General features: G+C 41.6%; 1 protein-coding gene across 1 annotated transcript in view; it reads right to left on the bottom strand.

Moving 5' to 3' along the window:
- The window catches only part of spock1 (SPARC (osteonectin), cwcv and kazal like domains proteoglycan 1), a 90,876-nt gene that overhangs the window by 6,185 nt on the left and 65,131 nt on the right, over positions 1–19,560 (bottom strand). The window contains exons 6-8 of the mRNA XM_061079174.1: positions 18,020–18,134; positions 14,793–14,925; positions 11,113–11,233 (exon numbers count right to left, since the gene is read on the bottom strand). Of these exons, the coding sequence (XP_060935157.1) occupies positions 11,113–11,233; positions 14,793–14,925; positions 18,020–18,134 (369 nt within the window). The remainder of the gene's footprint in view (positions 1–11,112; positions 11,234–14,792; positions 14,926–18,019; positions 18,135–19,560) is intronic.

Here is a 19,560-nt window from a genome sequence, read left to right as displayed (position 1 = left end):
CGGGCATCCGTGTGATATTAGCTGCAATCCCAAGGTGTGCATGTGTGTGTGTGTGTGTGTGTGTGTGTGTGTGTGTGTGTGTGTGTTTGTGTGTGTGTGTGTGTGTGTGTGTGATACAGCCCTCCAGGACCAGAGAGATAACAATTCAGCCCACTCTTCATTCCCACTGTGTGGAGAGAAGAAAAGAGGGAGCGAAATACCAACGGCTGAACATTATCTGTCTTCACCTCCTAAATAAAACTCCCACAGGCAGAAGTGGATCAGCGGCGTGTTACACTTTCCTGAACACAAACTCCTGGAAGGTTTATCCCTCTGTTCATTTATTCGGCCGTCCTTCAATCCACCATGCTTCTCCTCCATCGTCTTCCTTTCTCTTCTCCCACATTGCCCTTTCAATCACTCTCTGCATTAACGATTCTTTCTCTTCTTGCTCATTCCCCGTTATCACCTCTTCATTTCCTCTCTCTCTGCTCTAACTCTGTCAGTTTTCGGACTTTCAGCTGAGGCGACTCATCACACCTGACTCTACCTAACTCACTTTCTCTCTTAGATAGAGAAGCCCACTTTGAAATGCCCCACTCTCCTATTTCTTTCTCTTTACTCAAATTGCTTTGAGTGCTTCATTTCCCATTTCTCTCCTGAAACATCCCCGTACAGCAGGCGTGCAGGGTTCAGCTGTAATGATGCTTAAGATTAGCCTTTTTCATCAGTGTGTCCCATGAACCAAAGACACGCGTGCATGATTATATTGTGCATGCATGATTATATTGTTTGCCCATTTCTCTCGGAAGCGAGACCTTCCAAAACAACTTCTCTTCACAATCATCATACTGCATGTCAGTGATGTGTGTTGTGTTCATTCTGAATGTGGTCTTACACTTACAGGCACACGGGACCAACCTGAGGAACATGTGGTCCACTGATTTAACTTATTTTCATTAATTACAGAGAAATAAAAGCTTTTTTCTTGAACGCTTTTTGAAATGTCTAGCGGGAGGCCGGCGGTTTCCCACACCTTCGCGAATCTCCATCTGTCCCTTTAACCCCTCTTCCATCTTTTGACTTCACTGCCCCCATTTTTTTCTCGCCAGTCTCATGTGGTACCTATGACCCACAACGAGTCTCATAGGACCCTTCTTATCGCTTCTTCTCAGTGTGACCCAAATTGTTCTGGACAGCCCCGACACTGCTGCCTGTGTTAGGAGCCCTTTTGTTGGGCAATGAGTCAGAAAGCTGGGACTGAAAACATTCACGCACTGAAGGACACAGCGCACAGGTCAAATGGCCCGCTGGCCGTTCCTTTCTTTCCGAGCCACATCGTGGTCAGGCAGGCACACAACCATCATCAATGGCTTTCCACAGGAGCTGCAGAGATGACCCTGTGATGACAGAACAAGACATCATGTGGGAGCCGATGTTGCAGCTGTCAGTTGAAAAACTGTCTCATGGTCACTTCACAGAAAAAAAGTTTGGTTCAGAGAGTGGATTCTCTAAGAGCTGGACCCAAGGATTACTTTACTCAACTAGAATCAACTTTGAAATTTGGTCACTCAGTTATAAAGGGGTTTAGACAGCGTTCCTTCTCTGAAATATTTTGAGCAGTAATGTACTGAAAAAAATCAGAGAGTCCTAGTACAGATATTTTGGATTGGCCTGATTTCCTTGTAAAAATAAACTTTTTTTCAACCCTCTTCTTCCTTCCCTCCAAACACTAATAAGACCACATTAATAAATCGACATGCTCATAAATCAATGATCTCCAAGGAAAGATCAGGGGAAAAATGCTGATCTTGCATCCAAACCCAAGTCTGTCCCTGATCTATAAACTGTGTAGAACTCATACACTGTGACTCGCTGTTTGTGCATGTGAAGTGTGTGCAGAGAGAGAAGGAACAAACTTACCTCCTCCAAATAAATAGAAAATATGACTCTTGCATTAACCTGTAGGGTCACCAGTCCCCCGGCCCCGATGCTCAAACCATTAAACTTGCAAGACGAGCTCGTCAACATTTAGTTATAAGGATTCGTTCTCTTCCTCCAGTGCAGTGTCCAACTCCTCAAGTGGTGAGTCAGCGTTTTTCCTTGAACTGTCGAGAAACTATTTTCTTTCCTTCCTCCCACAGCTTTTTAGAAAAACGTTATTTAACTTCATCAGGCCTTTAAAACGACGCCTTGTTACAAGGTGTCATGTGACAAAGGGCTGGGCACCACAGCACTAAATGAACCATTTGTCTGGCCGATCGCACAAAGGTTCTGTCACTATTCATTTGACAAAATGTGTTTCCAATCTCAAGCAACTTTTTGTTATATATATGCACCTTTGAAACTCTTTTGTAGAGGGGATGTGCATCAGCTATTTGGAAGGACCCATAAAATGTTGGCGTGGATCTAGATTTGTTTTTTCACTTTATTTAACATAGCAAGATATGGTGCTAGCCTCAAGTGTTGTATGTGATAGCCGAGTGTCCAAATGATGTGTTAACAGTCCCTGTGAAGTCATGACAGGTGCAACTGCTGTGTGACTCTAAGTCCGCATACAGAACAATTTGCCATGGCAACCACCTGTAACTCCTCATGACTCCAGCGTCCTGTATCACAAAATAAGGCAAAGAGATCAAGAGAGTTTGGTTTTCTCAGGTTCTCACTCATCAGCATTAAAGGAGTGGAAGTTTTTTGTCTGACAAAATGTAATCTATGGTACAGGTGTAACAATAAATGGTGACATAAAGTCGGCAGCAGCCAGAACAGCTAAATGACTTTGGCAAAGAAGTTTCCACTTCGGATCTGCAGAGAGAGTTCCTCCATCAGAATGCTGCTAAAGAGTTAATCCACACAGTTACTTCCTACTAGTTACAGAGGAGGCACTTGTGTTCACAGAGACAGAGACATACTGTTGTGGGTTTGCCAAAGATGACACCACTTCCAACCCACCGCAGACTGGTTGACAGTGGACTTTTACACAGGATGAAAAGGCAGCAGAGCAGACAGCCCACCACCAGACACACAGGCGGCTTTTAGTAGAAGCTATCGATCAGAGCAGCAGGTCAAATATCAAACTGATTCATGACTGGGGTACTTCCTCTTCTCTGCTGTCTCACATGTCTGTGAATTCTAATGACTTTTTCAGACTAACTTGGACATCTGTTGTTATGTGGTTGAACTTTTTTATAAAGTTAATACCCGAGAGAGACTTCCTATTTGCTGATCTTCTTCTTAAAGAAAAAGCACAAAACAGAGATCAATAAAAAATATGCTATGAAGAAGAAACTATTATTGGACTGCAAGTTAGAGAATCACCAAAATGATCCTTAAAATTAGATAAAGAATGAATCACACTTTTGCCATTGATTTATATCAGTTATGCTGTCTGTGTTTTTAAGTTGTTTTTTAATTTTGTATAATGCTGAATAGACTCCTTACACTTAATATGTGAAGCAGGAGATGTGGAGACAAGTGGATAACTGATTTATGATTCTGATAAAAGCTCAAGCACGTGATGATTGTCAAGCAGGTTTTAAGTAGCTTCATTTTGTATGATTTCTCGCTGAATTTATGGACCTGCTTTGTGACGAACATTGGAGATGATAATATCCTCAGAATCTAAAAATATGAGCAGCTATAACATCAGCGTTTTCCGATTCGACTGAGTTATGACTTGGCGATAAGTGCCAAGGTTTTAAATTAACTTTATTACCTTCCTGAGCGGTGACACACACTCCTGCTGCTGCTGCTCCAGTTGTTGTCAGTGTCGGTAAGCAGCTCAAGTCAGTGGGAAGAGCTACAATAACCAGCTCTGTTTCACCTCAAGCTCCTCCTCTGCCTTAAGTCCCTGTCCGCCACACCTCATCACAGTTTTGGTTCAATTCTGCAGAAGGAAAGGATCTAATGGATACTAAGTGGGTTTAGACTATGACCAGATTGATATTTGTTCAGTCAGCCACACTGATTCAATGATTAAGTAAATACACAGGCATGAACAAAAGAGAGAGCTTACACATTCACCTCAACAATTTCTACAGTCAGAACACATCTACACTGAAGCATTGTACTTATGTGATCTATTTTGTATCCAACGGCTACAATAAATGTCTCTTAAGTGATGAAAACATCCCATTTGAAAACATCTGCCACACGCAGCCACACACCCATCATTTATCCCATTAAATGTTTATCAGAAGTGTCACTTTAATTAACCTGCTTTTTGTGTACTTGAGATTTCCTTTGTTTCCTTTTAGCTTCACACAAACATCCAACACCATTGTGCCATAGATGCTGTGGTTGCCACATTAGTAGGTGATCGACTTGTCTTTTCCCAAATTAAACTTGGTGTCGATTCATCCCGGCTGGTTTAGGTCATTAGATAAAAGTGTCCTCCAGACTTCTTAATATACATCTGCTACCATCACATTAGGCTTTGAATCCTCCCATAGGTCTCCTTTATCTTTCTTAAATAATTAACTGAGTTTGTCATATAAAAGAGAAGGCGTTGACATTAGATCCAGAGAGAGGAACGGCAGGGTAGCGATCACCTTGAAACAACAGGAGCGTGATGAGATCGGATCAAGATGAAAGACAGACGGGACAAGAGAGGGAGAAGAAATGGGAGGCAGCGGAGTGAGGTGACACTTCTTAACAAGGTAACAGAAGGAGCAAGAAATGGACTGAGACAGTCGTAGAGGAGATATGAGGAAGATAGAAGGTCAGATTCATTAAAAAGATACAAGGGCCTGTTTGATTTTCTTTGCCCGGAGCTATCGGCTCTCCAGAACAATCGCACTGGCAGTGAGTTAAGGTTAGACCAGATAATGATCAGTAATACACTGTCTGCACGGACAGGAAGACAATTACAGATGGAAGAGAGACAGGTAGAAAGATGGAGACGGAGAGAGAGAACCACAAGTTTTTACCCGAAGAGTGAGATTATTTTTACATTAACCATGGAGATTAACACCAATGTCCATTCGTTTGTGTCTCAGGAGGATTTGGCAAAAACTATTGAATGGATTACAAAAAATGTTGGTGCAGGTCCAGATCCGATCCAGATCTAGTTAATTTAAACGTTTTAAAAGGGGAGTGTTGGACCTTGGCGGATGTTTGCACTCTACAGTGCCATTCTATATATTTTTTATGTTTTCACCCGTGTCTGTTGGTTACAGGATTACACAAAAACTACTCAAGAGATTTCTATGAATCTGGGTGGAAAGATGGGACATTGGTCAAGACTGTTTTGGGTTATCATCATTTTGAGTAATTCATTGATCTTGACAGAAAAAAACACACATAGGGGACCAATATCTATGAGCGTGTGCAATTTGGTGCAGAGTCCTTCCTAAAAACTATGCCCAAACAAACATGGTGGATTTGGTGCTGAATTAAGGGAGACTGTTTGGCCTTGGTGGAGGTTAGTATTTATTTACTAAATAATTTGCTTCAGGTTTGACCTACTCCTGCAGTCCTCAGAGGACAGCGAATCCCACAACATGAATAACATGATCTGCTGTGTTACATCTTTGAAACTGTTTGTTTGTATCTACAAAAAATAGATACAAACAAACAGCTTATTACAGCCTCTGTAAAATGTAGAGAGTTGGTCTTTGATTTCAACAAGCTACTAGTAATATTGGTAGTATAAAAAGGCTGGCCCTTTTTGTGTAATTATTCTCTGAAATATCTGATTGTTTTCATTAATATTAAAATATTTGATCAATGTCTTGATCCAGGAAAGAAAACAATGTTTTCTATGAAATTAACATGTTGGCTGATCTAATTCTGTTTTGTGCACAGGGCAGTTTATAGCGGCCCTTTGTACGATTTAAGGTTATTCACTCGACTTTAACAGCTTGAATGTCAATAAAAGCAGGAAAAACAGTGCTGCGGTAAAACCATTGACTGGTTGTGTACACCCCCCTAAGATCCTTCCCAAGAGGCTTTGCTTCACCACAACAAGATCCTAGTCACACGAGTAGCTTGTCAAAAAAACGTAAACATAATTTGTCTTCAGTGTTGGAACAAATGGCCGATGCAGCTTGTTTTTCCTGGTGAGGACAGTGTAAATAGGATCTACTATAAAACGCTCTGCAGGCACCATACACGCTGGTCAGCACTCTGGGTTTAAAATCCCCACGCTACTGGCATGTGTTTGGAGAGGATAGGAAGTGTGGAGGCAGAAGAGAGAGAACACAATCTGTCCTCCTGCATGCTCTCTGTGAAGCTGTGAGACCAGGAACATTTCAATTAGGCTCCAAGATTTACACCACTCATCCACTGAAGGCTCTTTTTGTTTTGTCAATGTCTTTGTTCAGCAGCAGCGGAGAGAAATGTAACCATCATTTAAAAAAATTACCATAACCAGTCAAATGATTTATGCCTTTATCACAAGCAGGATCATTTTATGTCAGATCGAAACACTGACAACGTTTACATGGATACTAATATTGATATTTTAACCCATTTCAGCCAATATTCTGTATTAGATAGTGCCATGTAAAGAGCACTTTTTCCGATGACCTTAACCTGAATAAGGTTATTTTCTGAATAATTAATAATGATTATGGACATGGAGTATTCCGACCTTAGTCGCAATATGTAGACGTTTGGCCCTGGGTGTAAACAAGATGGAAAAGGTAAAACAAAGTTGGAGCGTTTGCAAAATCAGACAGAAAACCCATACACATGGTATCACACAATTCACGTTAGGGTTTTAAACCTGGCTGAATAAAGTCAGGTGTAATGCCTTGTTGGACGTAAGGATGTGACTCATGAACAAATTTCGCTCTTTAACATCTTAACTGGAATATTAATTAAATATTCTATTAGCAACCTGGGTAAACGCCATCATCTAAATAAGGTCGTATTCAGAATAAGGTCAATAGTCAGAATATTGGTGAACATGTAGACATAGTTTTATATGAGACTCATAAAATGAAATGTCACGACAGGGCTGCTTCTGGTGAACGAATTATATTTAGTGGAGGAATATCTGCACATTAGGTTTGACTGTTCAGTTAAATTTGTCTTTATTTATTATTTTAAAAAAGATTCCAGAAAAAAAACACTGTTAAAACAACCTGTAACGGTGGACTAGACAATTTTATTTCAAATGTTTAATTTCCAGACAGCTTCTGTCAAGTGTATGAGCCGTTTGTGCCAAGCAGACACCAACTTGACCCAATGTCAAAAGATAAGTAAAAAGGTCCAAATCTATTTGTGATATTCAAAGATGTCTCATTCTCTTAGTCCTTTGTACGATGGATGAAATGAAAGGAAGGAGACAAAAGGTGGAGGTGAATGTTTAACTCTGCAGAATGTTGGATCGGACTCAACACAAAAAATAAATGAGCAGCAGACAGATGGGAGAGTTTCACTGTGGAAGAATAAATGTGACTGACACACACACGCACACACACACACCCACACAACACTCAGAGAGGAATAAAGGTTATTGGTGTGGTGGAGGCAAAGGTACTCAAAAAGAGTATTTGAAGCCTTCCACTCTGCCTCGTCAGATAAAGAAACAATATTCGCTCGGCACTCCTTCACTGCAGCACACACACACTCCCCCTCTGCAGTTATCAATCAAAATCAAGGAAGTGAGTGAAAGAGAAATGGCTGCGCTATATGGTGCTTGATACCTTTACAACTATTCTGTATTTTATTCTTATTTGTATTATTTTCTAGCTCTTTGCCACGTCAAATAGTTTTCGAGTGACTGTTCAGACTATACACTTGGTAGACATATACATACTGACTCAGACTCCGGCTTTCTATGACACAGTAGTGGACCATACTAACTAATGAACAAAGGAACTAACCAACTAATCAACCGAACGACCAACCGACCAACCAACTAAACGTCTCATCAAGGAATCACATAAGGCTTCATGAGATATTCTTACAATCATTCCATAGTAACAATATCACATATGGTGATGCCCTCATTGTAAAGTCAACCAACCCATCAACCAACCAACCGACCCGCAAACCCACCAACCATGAGTGTATTTTGGTAGCATCGGAAGCAAAGCACTACGTCAATGCTAAGAGCTCATTGGACAAAGCAGGAACAAAACAACATCTATGGACATCTGCTTCATTGACAGAGAGACAGGCAGACGCTCAGAGCTTCAAATCATAACTTCAAACACCTTTCCTTCAGTGGAGTAGAGTTCCATCAGCTATTTGAATTGGGTGGAAGGAATTCAATTTATCGGAAGGAGAGAAAAAGTTAAATTGCAAGTAAGGCAGGTAAAAAGTTTATTTCTCAAACTTATCCTAGAGTTATCTTGGGTATTTCCTATGAGTACAAGTGAAGGAGCTAAATGGTTTGTTTGTGGTGAAAGGTGGGATAAATCAATCCTATCGCAGCATGCTAATTGGCTATTTGGATTACACTGTGTTTATTTGGTGGAGATTAAGTGAACCTTACTTAATATTAGTGGGAGTTCACAGGAGTTCATACAGGAAAAAAGATACAGGCCAACATTGCTTTAATAACTCTTTATCATAAAAGTTAACTTTATATTGGAAGTTAACTTGCTTGAAGAGCTCAGGGCCCTCACCTGATTAAAATAGGAATAGGTGCGTTACATTTATTAAAATATCAAAGCACAGTGAGCTCAGTTGCCTCAGCAAAGTCATTAACATTGCGCAGAGTATGTGGCAGTGTGGTACTGTATATTTGAATATCTCGGAAAACCTCACATATACGATTACTAACGCTTGATTTAAAAAGTCGAGCTCATTACCACTTTAATTAGTCTAGCTTCTCCTGATCACCATAACACTCACCTGCTCCGCACAGATGCAACACAGAAAAACACACACAACATTTCACTGGATATTCACTGCATCTGGCTTCTGTTATTCATATCCACCTCTACATCCAGATACATTCGCATTTTCATATAATAATTTCCACACCAGCCGTCTCTTCCTCTCCAAAGTCTGAGGCTGTGACGTGAGAGCACCACCACCTCAAACTACGACTGAGGTGTGGAAACACAACACAGGGAAGGTGATGCTTGTGACGCAGTCTCAGACGCAGGTGTTGTGTGAGCAGGGATATTTATATCAGTGTGGTACAAATGTTCGAACCCAGCTTGAACCAGAGGCTACTGGTAAACATGCAGGAGTGATTGCACCCACTGAACTGCTGCAAATCGTTGGACTGTTACCATAGAAGCACGATCTGACCCACACAGTGTTTCCCTCAACCTGCTGCCACATTCATATCTTTACCATTTTGTGTTGCTGATCTAACGAGAGGAAATGCTCACTTGCTAATCCCTGTAACCTCTTATCAAACCGCTACCTCAGTGATGGGCTGAGGACAAGATGTACAAAGGAGCTGTGTCAATACGTTCAAGAGAAGGAGAAACGAGGAAGCTAGGAAGATAAAAATGATCTGAAATTGAAAGTTGAAAGAGCAAAGATTCTAAGTAGAGAGCCAGATCGGGTAAAGGCTCATTTATGCTTTCTTAACGTACAAAAACAGATGTGTTGTGATATGTACCTCTTGAGATAGTCCTTATCCCTGTGTCTCAGTGAAGCAACATCATATAGTTTCTTACCAACTCGCAAAGCTTGTCTAATTTTTTCCTTGTGTCCTATTGTTGTCTCACTTGGCTACACTGGCCCCCAACAGGACTTCTGGTGGCACTGCTCAGTTATGTCCGTCTCCATAAGCCATCATAAGATATACACTGCTTGTTTTGACACCGTCCAAGATCTTGTAAAAGATTTCCCTCCTCTTCACACACTCTCATTCAATGCTTTCACTCCCAAAGGCAAGCTCTGCAGACCAAACCTATAATTATAGTTTCTATTGAGAAGAGATGCAGGGGGATCAATTAGACAGCAGTCAAGCTGGTAAATACTTCTCCATTACGACACAGCTCTCCGTTCTCTCCATCATTCGGCTTTAAACTAATAAAGGCGAGTGTGAGATAAAGAGAGAGCCATCATTAATTAGTAAGTTTCTTTCACATTAAATATGCGTGATGAACCGTGGCATCCTTCTAAATACTGTCTAATCAGAGAGTGCGAGGGCAGCGTGTGCATGTTTGTGTGTGTTGTGCGAACCTATTGAGGGTGTAAGCATATCTAAATATTCAATATTCCAACTAGACCGATTGATATGGGAACACAAAGCACAACCATCTCACTACTCCCCCAATTTGGGACAGAGGAAGCCTGTACCGATATCAATCCATCCTTTTCTGTGCTGCTTTCCTTTTAGATTGCATTTCTCCTCCAGAATCTCGCCATCCATCTGCTGAAATCCTATTTCCATGACAAACAATGAGACACACACAGTCACTCCATCACTGCTGCCTGTAGCTGTCAGAGAATAGTTTGGGGGCTGGGAGCGGGAAGGGGGGGGCTAGGGGAGAAAACAACATGAGTAAGGGGAGAGGTGACAGGAGAGGAATGGAAACGCAGTGAATCACCAGTGAATTTGAGGGACTACCGGAGAAAGGATTTTTGCCTGTGTTTGTGTGTGTGTGTGTGTATGTGTGTGTGTGTGCGTGTGTGTGTGGAGGGTCCTGGTCCGATTCCAAGGCATCCAACAGAACTTTAAGTTGAATAAAGCTAAAAAAACGTTCTCTCTGTCTGCACATTCTTCTCTTTGTCGATGCACTCATCCCTCCATGCGTCTATCCATCCAAGCAACTACATGCAAATACCCATCCATACTTTACACACATATTAAGCTTATATATTAAAGTCACACTCTAGTATGTTATTACTCTCACTAAAACTCAAAATTACAAAAAATGGTTTGTCAAGAAAAAATCCCCTCATGGCCTTAAAATGGCTTAAATGTAACTTTGTTTAATTACAGTGTTCATTTGGAAATACTCAACCATGGTGGTGAATGCTTGTTTTCCTCAGTATGGCTTATCATACAGATTGCACAAATGGGAAACTCGATTTTCCCCAGAGTAGGCATTTCACGTGACTGAGCTTGTCAATCACAACAACAAATGCCATTCCCAAGTAAGTAACAGTCTAAATAACTTATTCGACATGAATCCAAAAATGCAGATGTATTTCTAGGCAAACAGATATTAAGGCTACCTAAACAAAAAAAAAAATTAGTGTTGTACTCACCAATCTTCTCACTACTGTGTGTTGGATTTATGAGCTCCTGACTCGGCAGGCATGGACACAGCCCATCACATTTGACTGAGATTGTCTTCCCTGCGAGGCAGCTCTGGAACTCCAACTTACACTGAAAAAAAAGACAAAAAACATGGGTAACGGAGGTTTTCTTTGAGTTTTTACTGAAACAGACAAAAACGACATTACAACCCCGTCAGGTAGATTCTTCATCTCCTCCAACAAGGAGTTTATGTTTTTGCCCATGTTCATGTGTTTGATGGTCAGTTTGTTTGTGGGAAAGATCAAGCAAAAACTACAGGATGGATTACCCCAAAACTTGGTGAAAGGATGTGCTATGGGTCATGGAAAATCCATTAAATATTGGTTTAAATTAAATTAAATTAAATTCTTAAGTCTATTATTTTGGATGTTTCCTAACTAGAATATGTCAACATCAACATGACCTGCAGACTACTAACATGCAGATTCGGCCCTTTCCATGTAGACACACAATTAGACACAGAGATGCCCAGCATCGTTCAGCAGTAGCTTACAAACCTAATGCAATGCAAAAAACAAGATGGGCTACTTGAGAAAGTAATTTAACAGTATAAATCTCTTTCCAGGTAAGTGAGGGGTAAGAAATCGTTCGGACTAGTTGGGGGGGAAAAAATCCAATTACAAGATCGTTCCAAGAGGAATAATGAAACCCGAGATGAGTTATGTAAATTCCGTTTGCGAGCCGATGACGTTTTGTCAAGGTGAGACCAGGAAAGTGCATTTATGCATCTACACACACACATCATATCACACACAGGCTCATCCTTATCCTGCCAGCACTTTCATTTCCCACGTTATAATTCAAAATCTATCGTTTGAATCCTTCCCATCACATCTTTGATAACGCTGCTAATGTTGCTTAATGAAATGTGTTGACAAAGGGATAGCGCTCCGTCCGCTTCACAGCATATTGAATTAGTTGTCTGGGGAGGGAGATGGAGAGAGAGGGATAGAGCGAGGGAGACACACAGACGGAGGGAGCGAAAAAGAAGAGAAAGCCCAGAAAATGGATGACCTCCCCCAGTCACTGTCAGCACCGTGAGAGGCCCCATGAATCTTTATGTTTGTCTCTCTGCAAGGGTTAATGTGGTTTTGATGAAATAGCGTTTTAACACCTGACTATAAGTAGGGGAGGGGGGGGGGAGGAGAGAAAAGGAGAGGAGAGGAGAAAAGAGGAGGAAGAGAGGATGATTTAAGAGAAGGGAAGTAATGGACTGTAACAATAATAATAATAATAATAATAACATTATTTGTTAGTAACAAAGTGCTTAACAACAGTATATGAAAGTAGCAAACATAGCAATAAATATAAAGATAAAGATAATAAAAGTCCTAGACATCATGCGATAAAAGCTTTTCTATAGAGACGTGTCTTAGGAAGAGAGATAAAGCAGTTAACCGATATTCACCTGTTAGTGCTAGTCTAATCTCTTCTGGCAGATTGTTTCCAAAGGTTTTCAGCCTAGATTTTAGAAAAGCTGTCAACGTCTTACCAGAGAATGTCGGACTGGGTCCTGGCTCGTAGGGAGATAAAAGGACTGAATTATAGCTGGCTTTAAAAGTAATAAAATAACAGGCAGCCAGTGCAAGGATGCTAAAACACTGGAGAACTTTGGCTTGTCTGATTTATTTCAGAGTAAAACCACTATAAAGGTAGTTACAGTAGTCCAGGAGAGAGGATTTAAGGGTGTGAAGGATTTTTTCCAGGTCTGTATGTGAGAGATTGAACCTTGGCTATATGTTTCTTAAATGGTAAAAACATGATTGAACAACCTTCTTACTGTGGGGTACGAAGCTCAGGTTTTGGTCTAAGGCCACAGCCAGGTTCATGCTGAGGACTCAGTAAATGGTGCTGGTTCACCAGGGTATTCTGTGCTATCAACTGTGCTGGAGGTGGGACCGAAGACAATTACATTGGCTTTGGAGAGGTTTAGTTGGAGGAAGTTGTTTGCCATCCAGTATTTTAACTCAGTGGGCTGAAGCCTCTAAGGAGATAAGAGCACAGTCCTCTTAATGGGATATTGAGTGTGTGTGTGTGTGTATGTGTGAGTGAGTGTGTGTGCGGTTGGGATGAGGGAGGCATGTAATGTAATAATAAAACATGAATAATCTTGAGACCAGCAGCTCACTGGTGAGCAGAATTTAAGTTGGGCCACAGGGACCCATCACTCCAGCAGCTAACTGAACCCCTCCAACTAAAGTACCTCAGAGACCAGAGGGACTCCCCCAGCTCTCCTCCTCCTTCTGTTCCTTCTCTTCAACACCTCTCCTCCTCAGCACAGCTTAGCTCACAGGGGCAGGTTATTAAGAAATATTATTCTACAGACTTCCACATACACAACGAAGAGAAACCCAATCTCAGCTTGCGGCAAACATTTAGAATAACATGGAATAATTCTCTTTATTAAATGTCTACAAACAACTAGACCTATATGTCATACATTTTGTTGACTTGTCTACTTACTTTATCACAAATGTCTGCAACAATGTTCAAAGTTAACGGGATGTTTCACTTCATCACATTTTAATTGTATCATATCCACTTTACATAGGCTCTGCTCATCTCTTCTATTACTTCTGGGGTCTGACGAAGGAAAAACTCACTGCCAGCCAGTCAATTGTTGTTTCTTCCCACTGTTTGCATTGGTCACTCTTTACAGATCACAATTATTCACTGGCATTTGCTGTGTGACATGATTAAAACTTTAACACATTCCCTGATCTGTGAATATGATTTGCGCCCTAAGTTCCGCCAGGAAGATTTTCATCTGCAATGGTGGTGAAAACAACGACCATGATCCCACGCTGCTTCAGGACGTCGTCAAACTAGGTCTTGTGTTATCGTTGTGATTGCGGGACCCCCAGCAGCTGCAGTATTGCATGTTTAATTTCCTGCAGTTAAGAAACATGACTGGTATGTGGATGAATACCAAGCTTTCCAGAAGTAACACTGCTTTGCCGAGCCCTTCTCTCCATACACTGTTCAAGGAATGTCGCTGGCTTAAACGTTGGAATTAATAAACAATACAGAGCAAGTGATAACAGGCTGCTCCACTTTGCCAACATCCCTGTCACCAACACATCGATTCACTCCTTCGAGACACTCGAGAGACGCCTTCTATTGTCTCTTTGTATGAGGTTCCTGTGTATTGGATTGTTCTTCACCCCTGGAAACCAAAAGGTTGAACACAGCAACAATGAGATAATAGTAATGTGGTTGTCAATAAGATGCCAAGCTCTGCTTTATCAAGGACAGAGGCAGGGTGCTTAACTTCTTTCTTTTCCACCTGGTTTCACTCTTCAGCCTCACAGTCTGTTCCTTTCTTCCTTAACTAATCACTAAAGGTTAAACCTCGTCTTTCTTTCTTCCACAAACCTGCTCCTGTGAGCTCTGTGTGATTTGATGGTGATGGGAGCATAGTTGGAACTGGGGGCTTTGGAGTCAGAGGAGATGGTAATGATAGTTTTACAATGGTTAGTTTAAGCTGCTGATTGGGTGGTTAAGGTTGACCCTGTTCTCTGTCATTTTCCCAACATACTAAGAGAAAATTATGAGATGAATAAAATTTATGTTAAATATTTTACATGGTCGATATTAAACAAAAAAATGAATTATTGATGAGCCTCACCTTGGAGGAGTAGGTGTGTCCATCAGATCCACACACAGGAGTTGAGTGCAGGGCAGAGCAGAGCCTACATTTCCCAGGAGCACCAGCTTCCAGCCTGCGCTTGTGGACTGCGCTGCCTTTTCTTGGTTTAACACTGAGGAAGAGAACAATGAGAAACAATTAATTTCCTTAAGTCACGAATTGGGATTTTAAACAAACCATATCATCCATAAAACAATGTGAGGGGGTAAATTGAAGCACAGCAATAACTTTCCGGTCAGGAATGTGATCGAAACCCAGCAGAGTCTGTTTCACACATGAGCAGAAAGTTTGAGAGCCGCTTCTGGTTGTCAGGGTCAGCTGAGCGAATCCTGATTGTACCACGGAGGCCATTTCAATAACCAGTGTAATTACGTTTCATTCAAATCTCACAGCAATTTTCTTTCCAAGTGCTCTCATTGATCACCCCACAGCCCACATCCTTTGAGCAAAGACAGAATTAGAGGCAGAGCGGGTCGTCGCAGAGAAACAAGAGTGACAACGACAATTGGTGCAGAGTGAACATCAACTAAAGTGAACAGGTGGAGATTCTCAGCCGCATGCAACCTCTTTTACAGGAAGAAAATCACTGCACGTGTGGATATGTAACAGGAGCGTTAGAGAAAATGAAGACCGTGAACAAAAATAATAGATTCTGAGCAAATTCTGTCCTGATTCCTGCTGTAATATTTATGCAACATTTAAGTCTGCTGAACCCTCATCAGATATAAGGCTGGGCATCACAACAGCTCTAGATATACATATATGCTGGCTGAATTATCCAATCAGAGGAGCAGGTAGCATATGCAAGGGACAGAAAATGATGAAAGGTAAATATGCATTAATTATAAATAGCTGCATATATTTTTCCATCCCATAGCTAAATGGCAAGACAGAAATCGTGTAAGTCAACTGGTTTGCGCTTCACACCTGACTGACGAATGCCCCAAACTGCAGGATCTGTATCCCAAAGCTAGGGTGAGATCTAACTTACCACCATAAACTGTTTCTGCATAGGGGACCAGGATTCAATAGGAAAGGGACTAGTTTTCCTGGCCTTAAGCCTTCTGGTTTCGGATTCAAGTTTATGTAATGACATTTGAGCAGTCCATATACGTATAGACTTATTCAGATAGCTGTTATTTGGATTAGCCAAAATGTCATCTGGTCACTGTTTGTGAGTTGTCAAGAAAAGTTCGACTTGTGTGACAAAAAGAAACTCGGACTGAACAGTGCACAAAGGGTTTTGACTCGGATATCCACTGTCTACACCAGAAGGATATATTTTTTCATATGAAACTACATTTAATAATTTAACAATATTAAAATATTGTGGTATTTTAAAATCTCAGCACAGCGCACACTTGCAGCAGAGCTCAGATTCTTGCTTTTCTAATTCATCACTTAAACTTGAGAAATTGTCTTATTAGATTCGGCCTAATTAAAGACCAAACTTAGTCTTGGACTAACAGTATTGTCCAGTTGAAGCTTCCCCACCCCAAAGCATTAGGCTTACATAGTAATCCGAAGTCAAAAAGCTTGAAATCACATTAAGCAACAGCTAATCATTTAATCTCTCCAGAGACGTCAACATTCTGCAAAACTACAACACTCAAATCCCAGGAAGAGACTCAACCACTTCTTGCCTCAATAGAAGTGTCCCACTCATCGACGGAGCCACAGTGATTGCCACAGCAGATTAGTCATGCACACTGCACAAATAAACAAAAACTGTGCTGGCAGATAAGGCAAGACAGAGGTAAGCTGGAAACTTGTAAGTTGATAATCATCTTCCTCGCAGTCCAATCCAGTGCTCATCATCCTCTGCCATCAAGCGCTCTGCTTAAATGCTGTGTATCACGAGAGCGTGCTCAAGTTAATAGTGTGATTTGAAAGGCGGGATTAGCTTGGCGAGGGGAATTAGTCTATATGCATGATGCATATTCAATGTTCAGGACATTTGCAGAGAGCAGAGAGGAAAGACAACTTCAAACAGACACTAGACAGCGATCTCTCTCTCTCTCCCCGTTACACTACTATACTTCAGCCACCTGCTGAGATTCCATGTGGCTCTGATTTGACGTTGCTATAGCCTCTGCACAGCAGGAAGGAGGCGCGCACAGATTAACACTGCAAGCCTCCATAATTTAAAAAAGTTAATGTTTTTCTTGCTGCTAATGTAGACGTCCAGTCAAACATTATTTTCCACCTATAAGGGGAAGTCTGCGAAGAACTAAATCAATGTCAAGAAGAAGAGGAAACTTTGGTTTGCACGTTTCCGTTGACGACGGCCTAGGGGAGAGCAAGACTAATTTGCTTGTGGAAACAACAGCAGCGATACCAAAGAGTCTACAGGGTATTTTTAAGAAAGTATTTTGTTAGCAGTAGTGAATAATGATCTTGACTCATCTCCCTGATAAACTATGCATGCTGCACCACAGTGTACATTTATTGCAATGCACAATATGGTTTCAAATATCTCGAGAGCAACAAAGTTTGAATTTGTCCTCTGAGAGGTCACTGAATCTGCGTTATGGGAATTACTGCAGCTACTTCACCTCATGTAGATAAACAATATCATGGTTGAAAGACTAGATGAGCGATGCAGTCGGGGAAACGTGGATTCCAGGTGAATCGTTTGACATATTAAGCAGCAAATAGGACTTAATTAATGCAACACAAGGAAAGGCATTAAAGCAGAGTATCTCAGGAGCTAATGACTTGAGGAAATCAATTAAACCTCAAGACGGAGAACGCACAACATGTCTTTTGGGGGAAATGATTCTTGAACTGAGAAATTGAAAAACCTTAAAACTGGCAACGCGACAAGGTTGGATACACAAACAAATTGGGTCCTGACAGACTCCAAAGGGCAAACAGATTTGATCACGATTCATTTGTGTTCAGAGTGTATTTGTATTTCACTATAATACAAATTCTTGCACGTTGCTGACACACAAAATGCTACTTCAATTCATGCTTCTGCTGCATTGGTATAATTTATCTAACCTTCCCTCAGGGTCTTTAGCGTATTGAAGTTCAACTTTGCATAGTAATTGTGAATAACAGGCATTTACCCCAACTTTATATGAATTTCATATTTGAGGGTGAGAGTTTCTTGCATTAAAACAGCCACAAGTCCACAGCTTTGTTGTTTTCTTTTTGTAGATTAGAGGCTGAGGAATAAATGTGATATTGCCGGTGCTTACCTGTGAGCTGGCGGCTTGTGATTGGTGCAGATGGCCGTCTGGAAGTCACGGCTGACACACACCTTGTGAGGAGGACAGCGCACCTTCAGACACGGGTCCTTGGTGGCATCTGGGCCTACGGGGAGAGGACAAGGAAAAACCTTCATCTCCCGAAGTGCAAATATAAATAACACGCAGAGCGAGCGCATCAGTGCTGATAGAGAGCTGCATTTCAAGTTTGATGCGGCAAAACATCAAGCTGTCCTTTTCGTTTTCCAGCTGGTAAATTCTTACATTCAACTAAATGAAGCAGGCAGAGAAATAATGAGTTGGGGGAAAACAGGGAGACCAAAAAATGGAGAAAGGCACGAGGTAAACATTGAGTTTTCCGCGGTGTGAGCTGCTCTTAATGAGGACTATTCTCTCCGAGCGTCGACCCCATCTTCTCCCAAATCAATCTCCAAAGTGACATTATCGCCGTGGCCGCCAGGCACAGCTGGCAGGTGTCCAAGGTGACAAAAGATCACAGCAGCTCATTGACTCCGAGCATTGTGTCGTTTCACACGAGGCTAACAGCACACACAGAAAGTCCCATTTGACAGACAGAAGAAAATAGAAAAACAGAGGACGGCGGAGGTAAAAGAGAGAGAGGGCAGAGCCTTGAGTACAAATGAAGTGAGAGACGAGCCCACATCAGGCAGCCGGTTCTGGGCGGAAGACCCTCTCTGTCACACAGGCTGTGCTGGATGTGGGCTGAGGAAAGATAAAACGTTTGTTGTTTTTAAATAATGAACAAAACCCACTGGAAAAACAAAGACAATTAAACGAGATCAAAGGCATAGTGGGGGGTGTAAACCACATGCGGAGACCACATGGCATCACCACGGTGAAGGGACCAAAAATGATTTCAAATCCCAAGTTAATTAAGACTGAGTGCAGAGTGTGCAGATCAAAGCCCCGTGTTATGTACCAGTCATTAGCATGTGCCTGCTAACATCATAAAACAAGAGTGGCCATGTCTCCATTAGGGACCCTAATGGGTTATGCTTGAGCCACAGCTGGTGTCTGATGGGAACATCAACTAGTTTCTGACCCGATCGTACATTGTGCTGCTGTTTACATGCTGGTTTATCAGCGTTAAATCAGCCGGCGACTCACACACCACGGCAGTTTGTCACTCCTCTGCCTGCGGTAACGCTATCATCTCCACAACCATCTTTAAGAATGAATGAGCAGAGACCCATATCAACTGTAAACATACCTAGCTCTGTCAGAAGATATTAAAGAGCTCTCTTTATCTCTAAAGTGTGAGAACAAACACAGTCAATAATGACGGAGAAGCTGAGATCAGGGGAGGAGATTCATAGTACGCTTCACACATCTGTCATTAATGAGCAACGCACTTATGTCTTTACAACCTGTAAAACACACACACACACACACACATGCAAAAGCACATACACAAGCCTGCGTGGCCTCTCATAATCTACAATCGCAGAGAGAGATTGACGTCTGTGCTAGAGCATGTTTCTGCTGCCTGCTTTTTGAGACCTCCATCTCGC

The sequence above is a fragment of the Limanda limanda genome, chromosome 10 (assembly GCF_963576545.1).
Source record: "Limanda limanda chromosome 10, fLimLim1.1, whole genome shotgun sequence".
Taxonomy (NCBI): domain Eukaryota; kingdom Metazoa; phylum Chordata; class Actinopteri; order Pleuronectiformes; family Pleuronectidae; genus Limanda; species Limanda limanda.
This window is presented reverse-complemented; position numbering and strand designations above follow the sequence as displayed.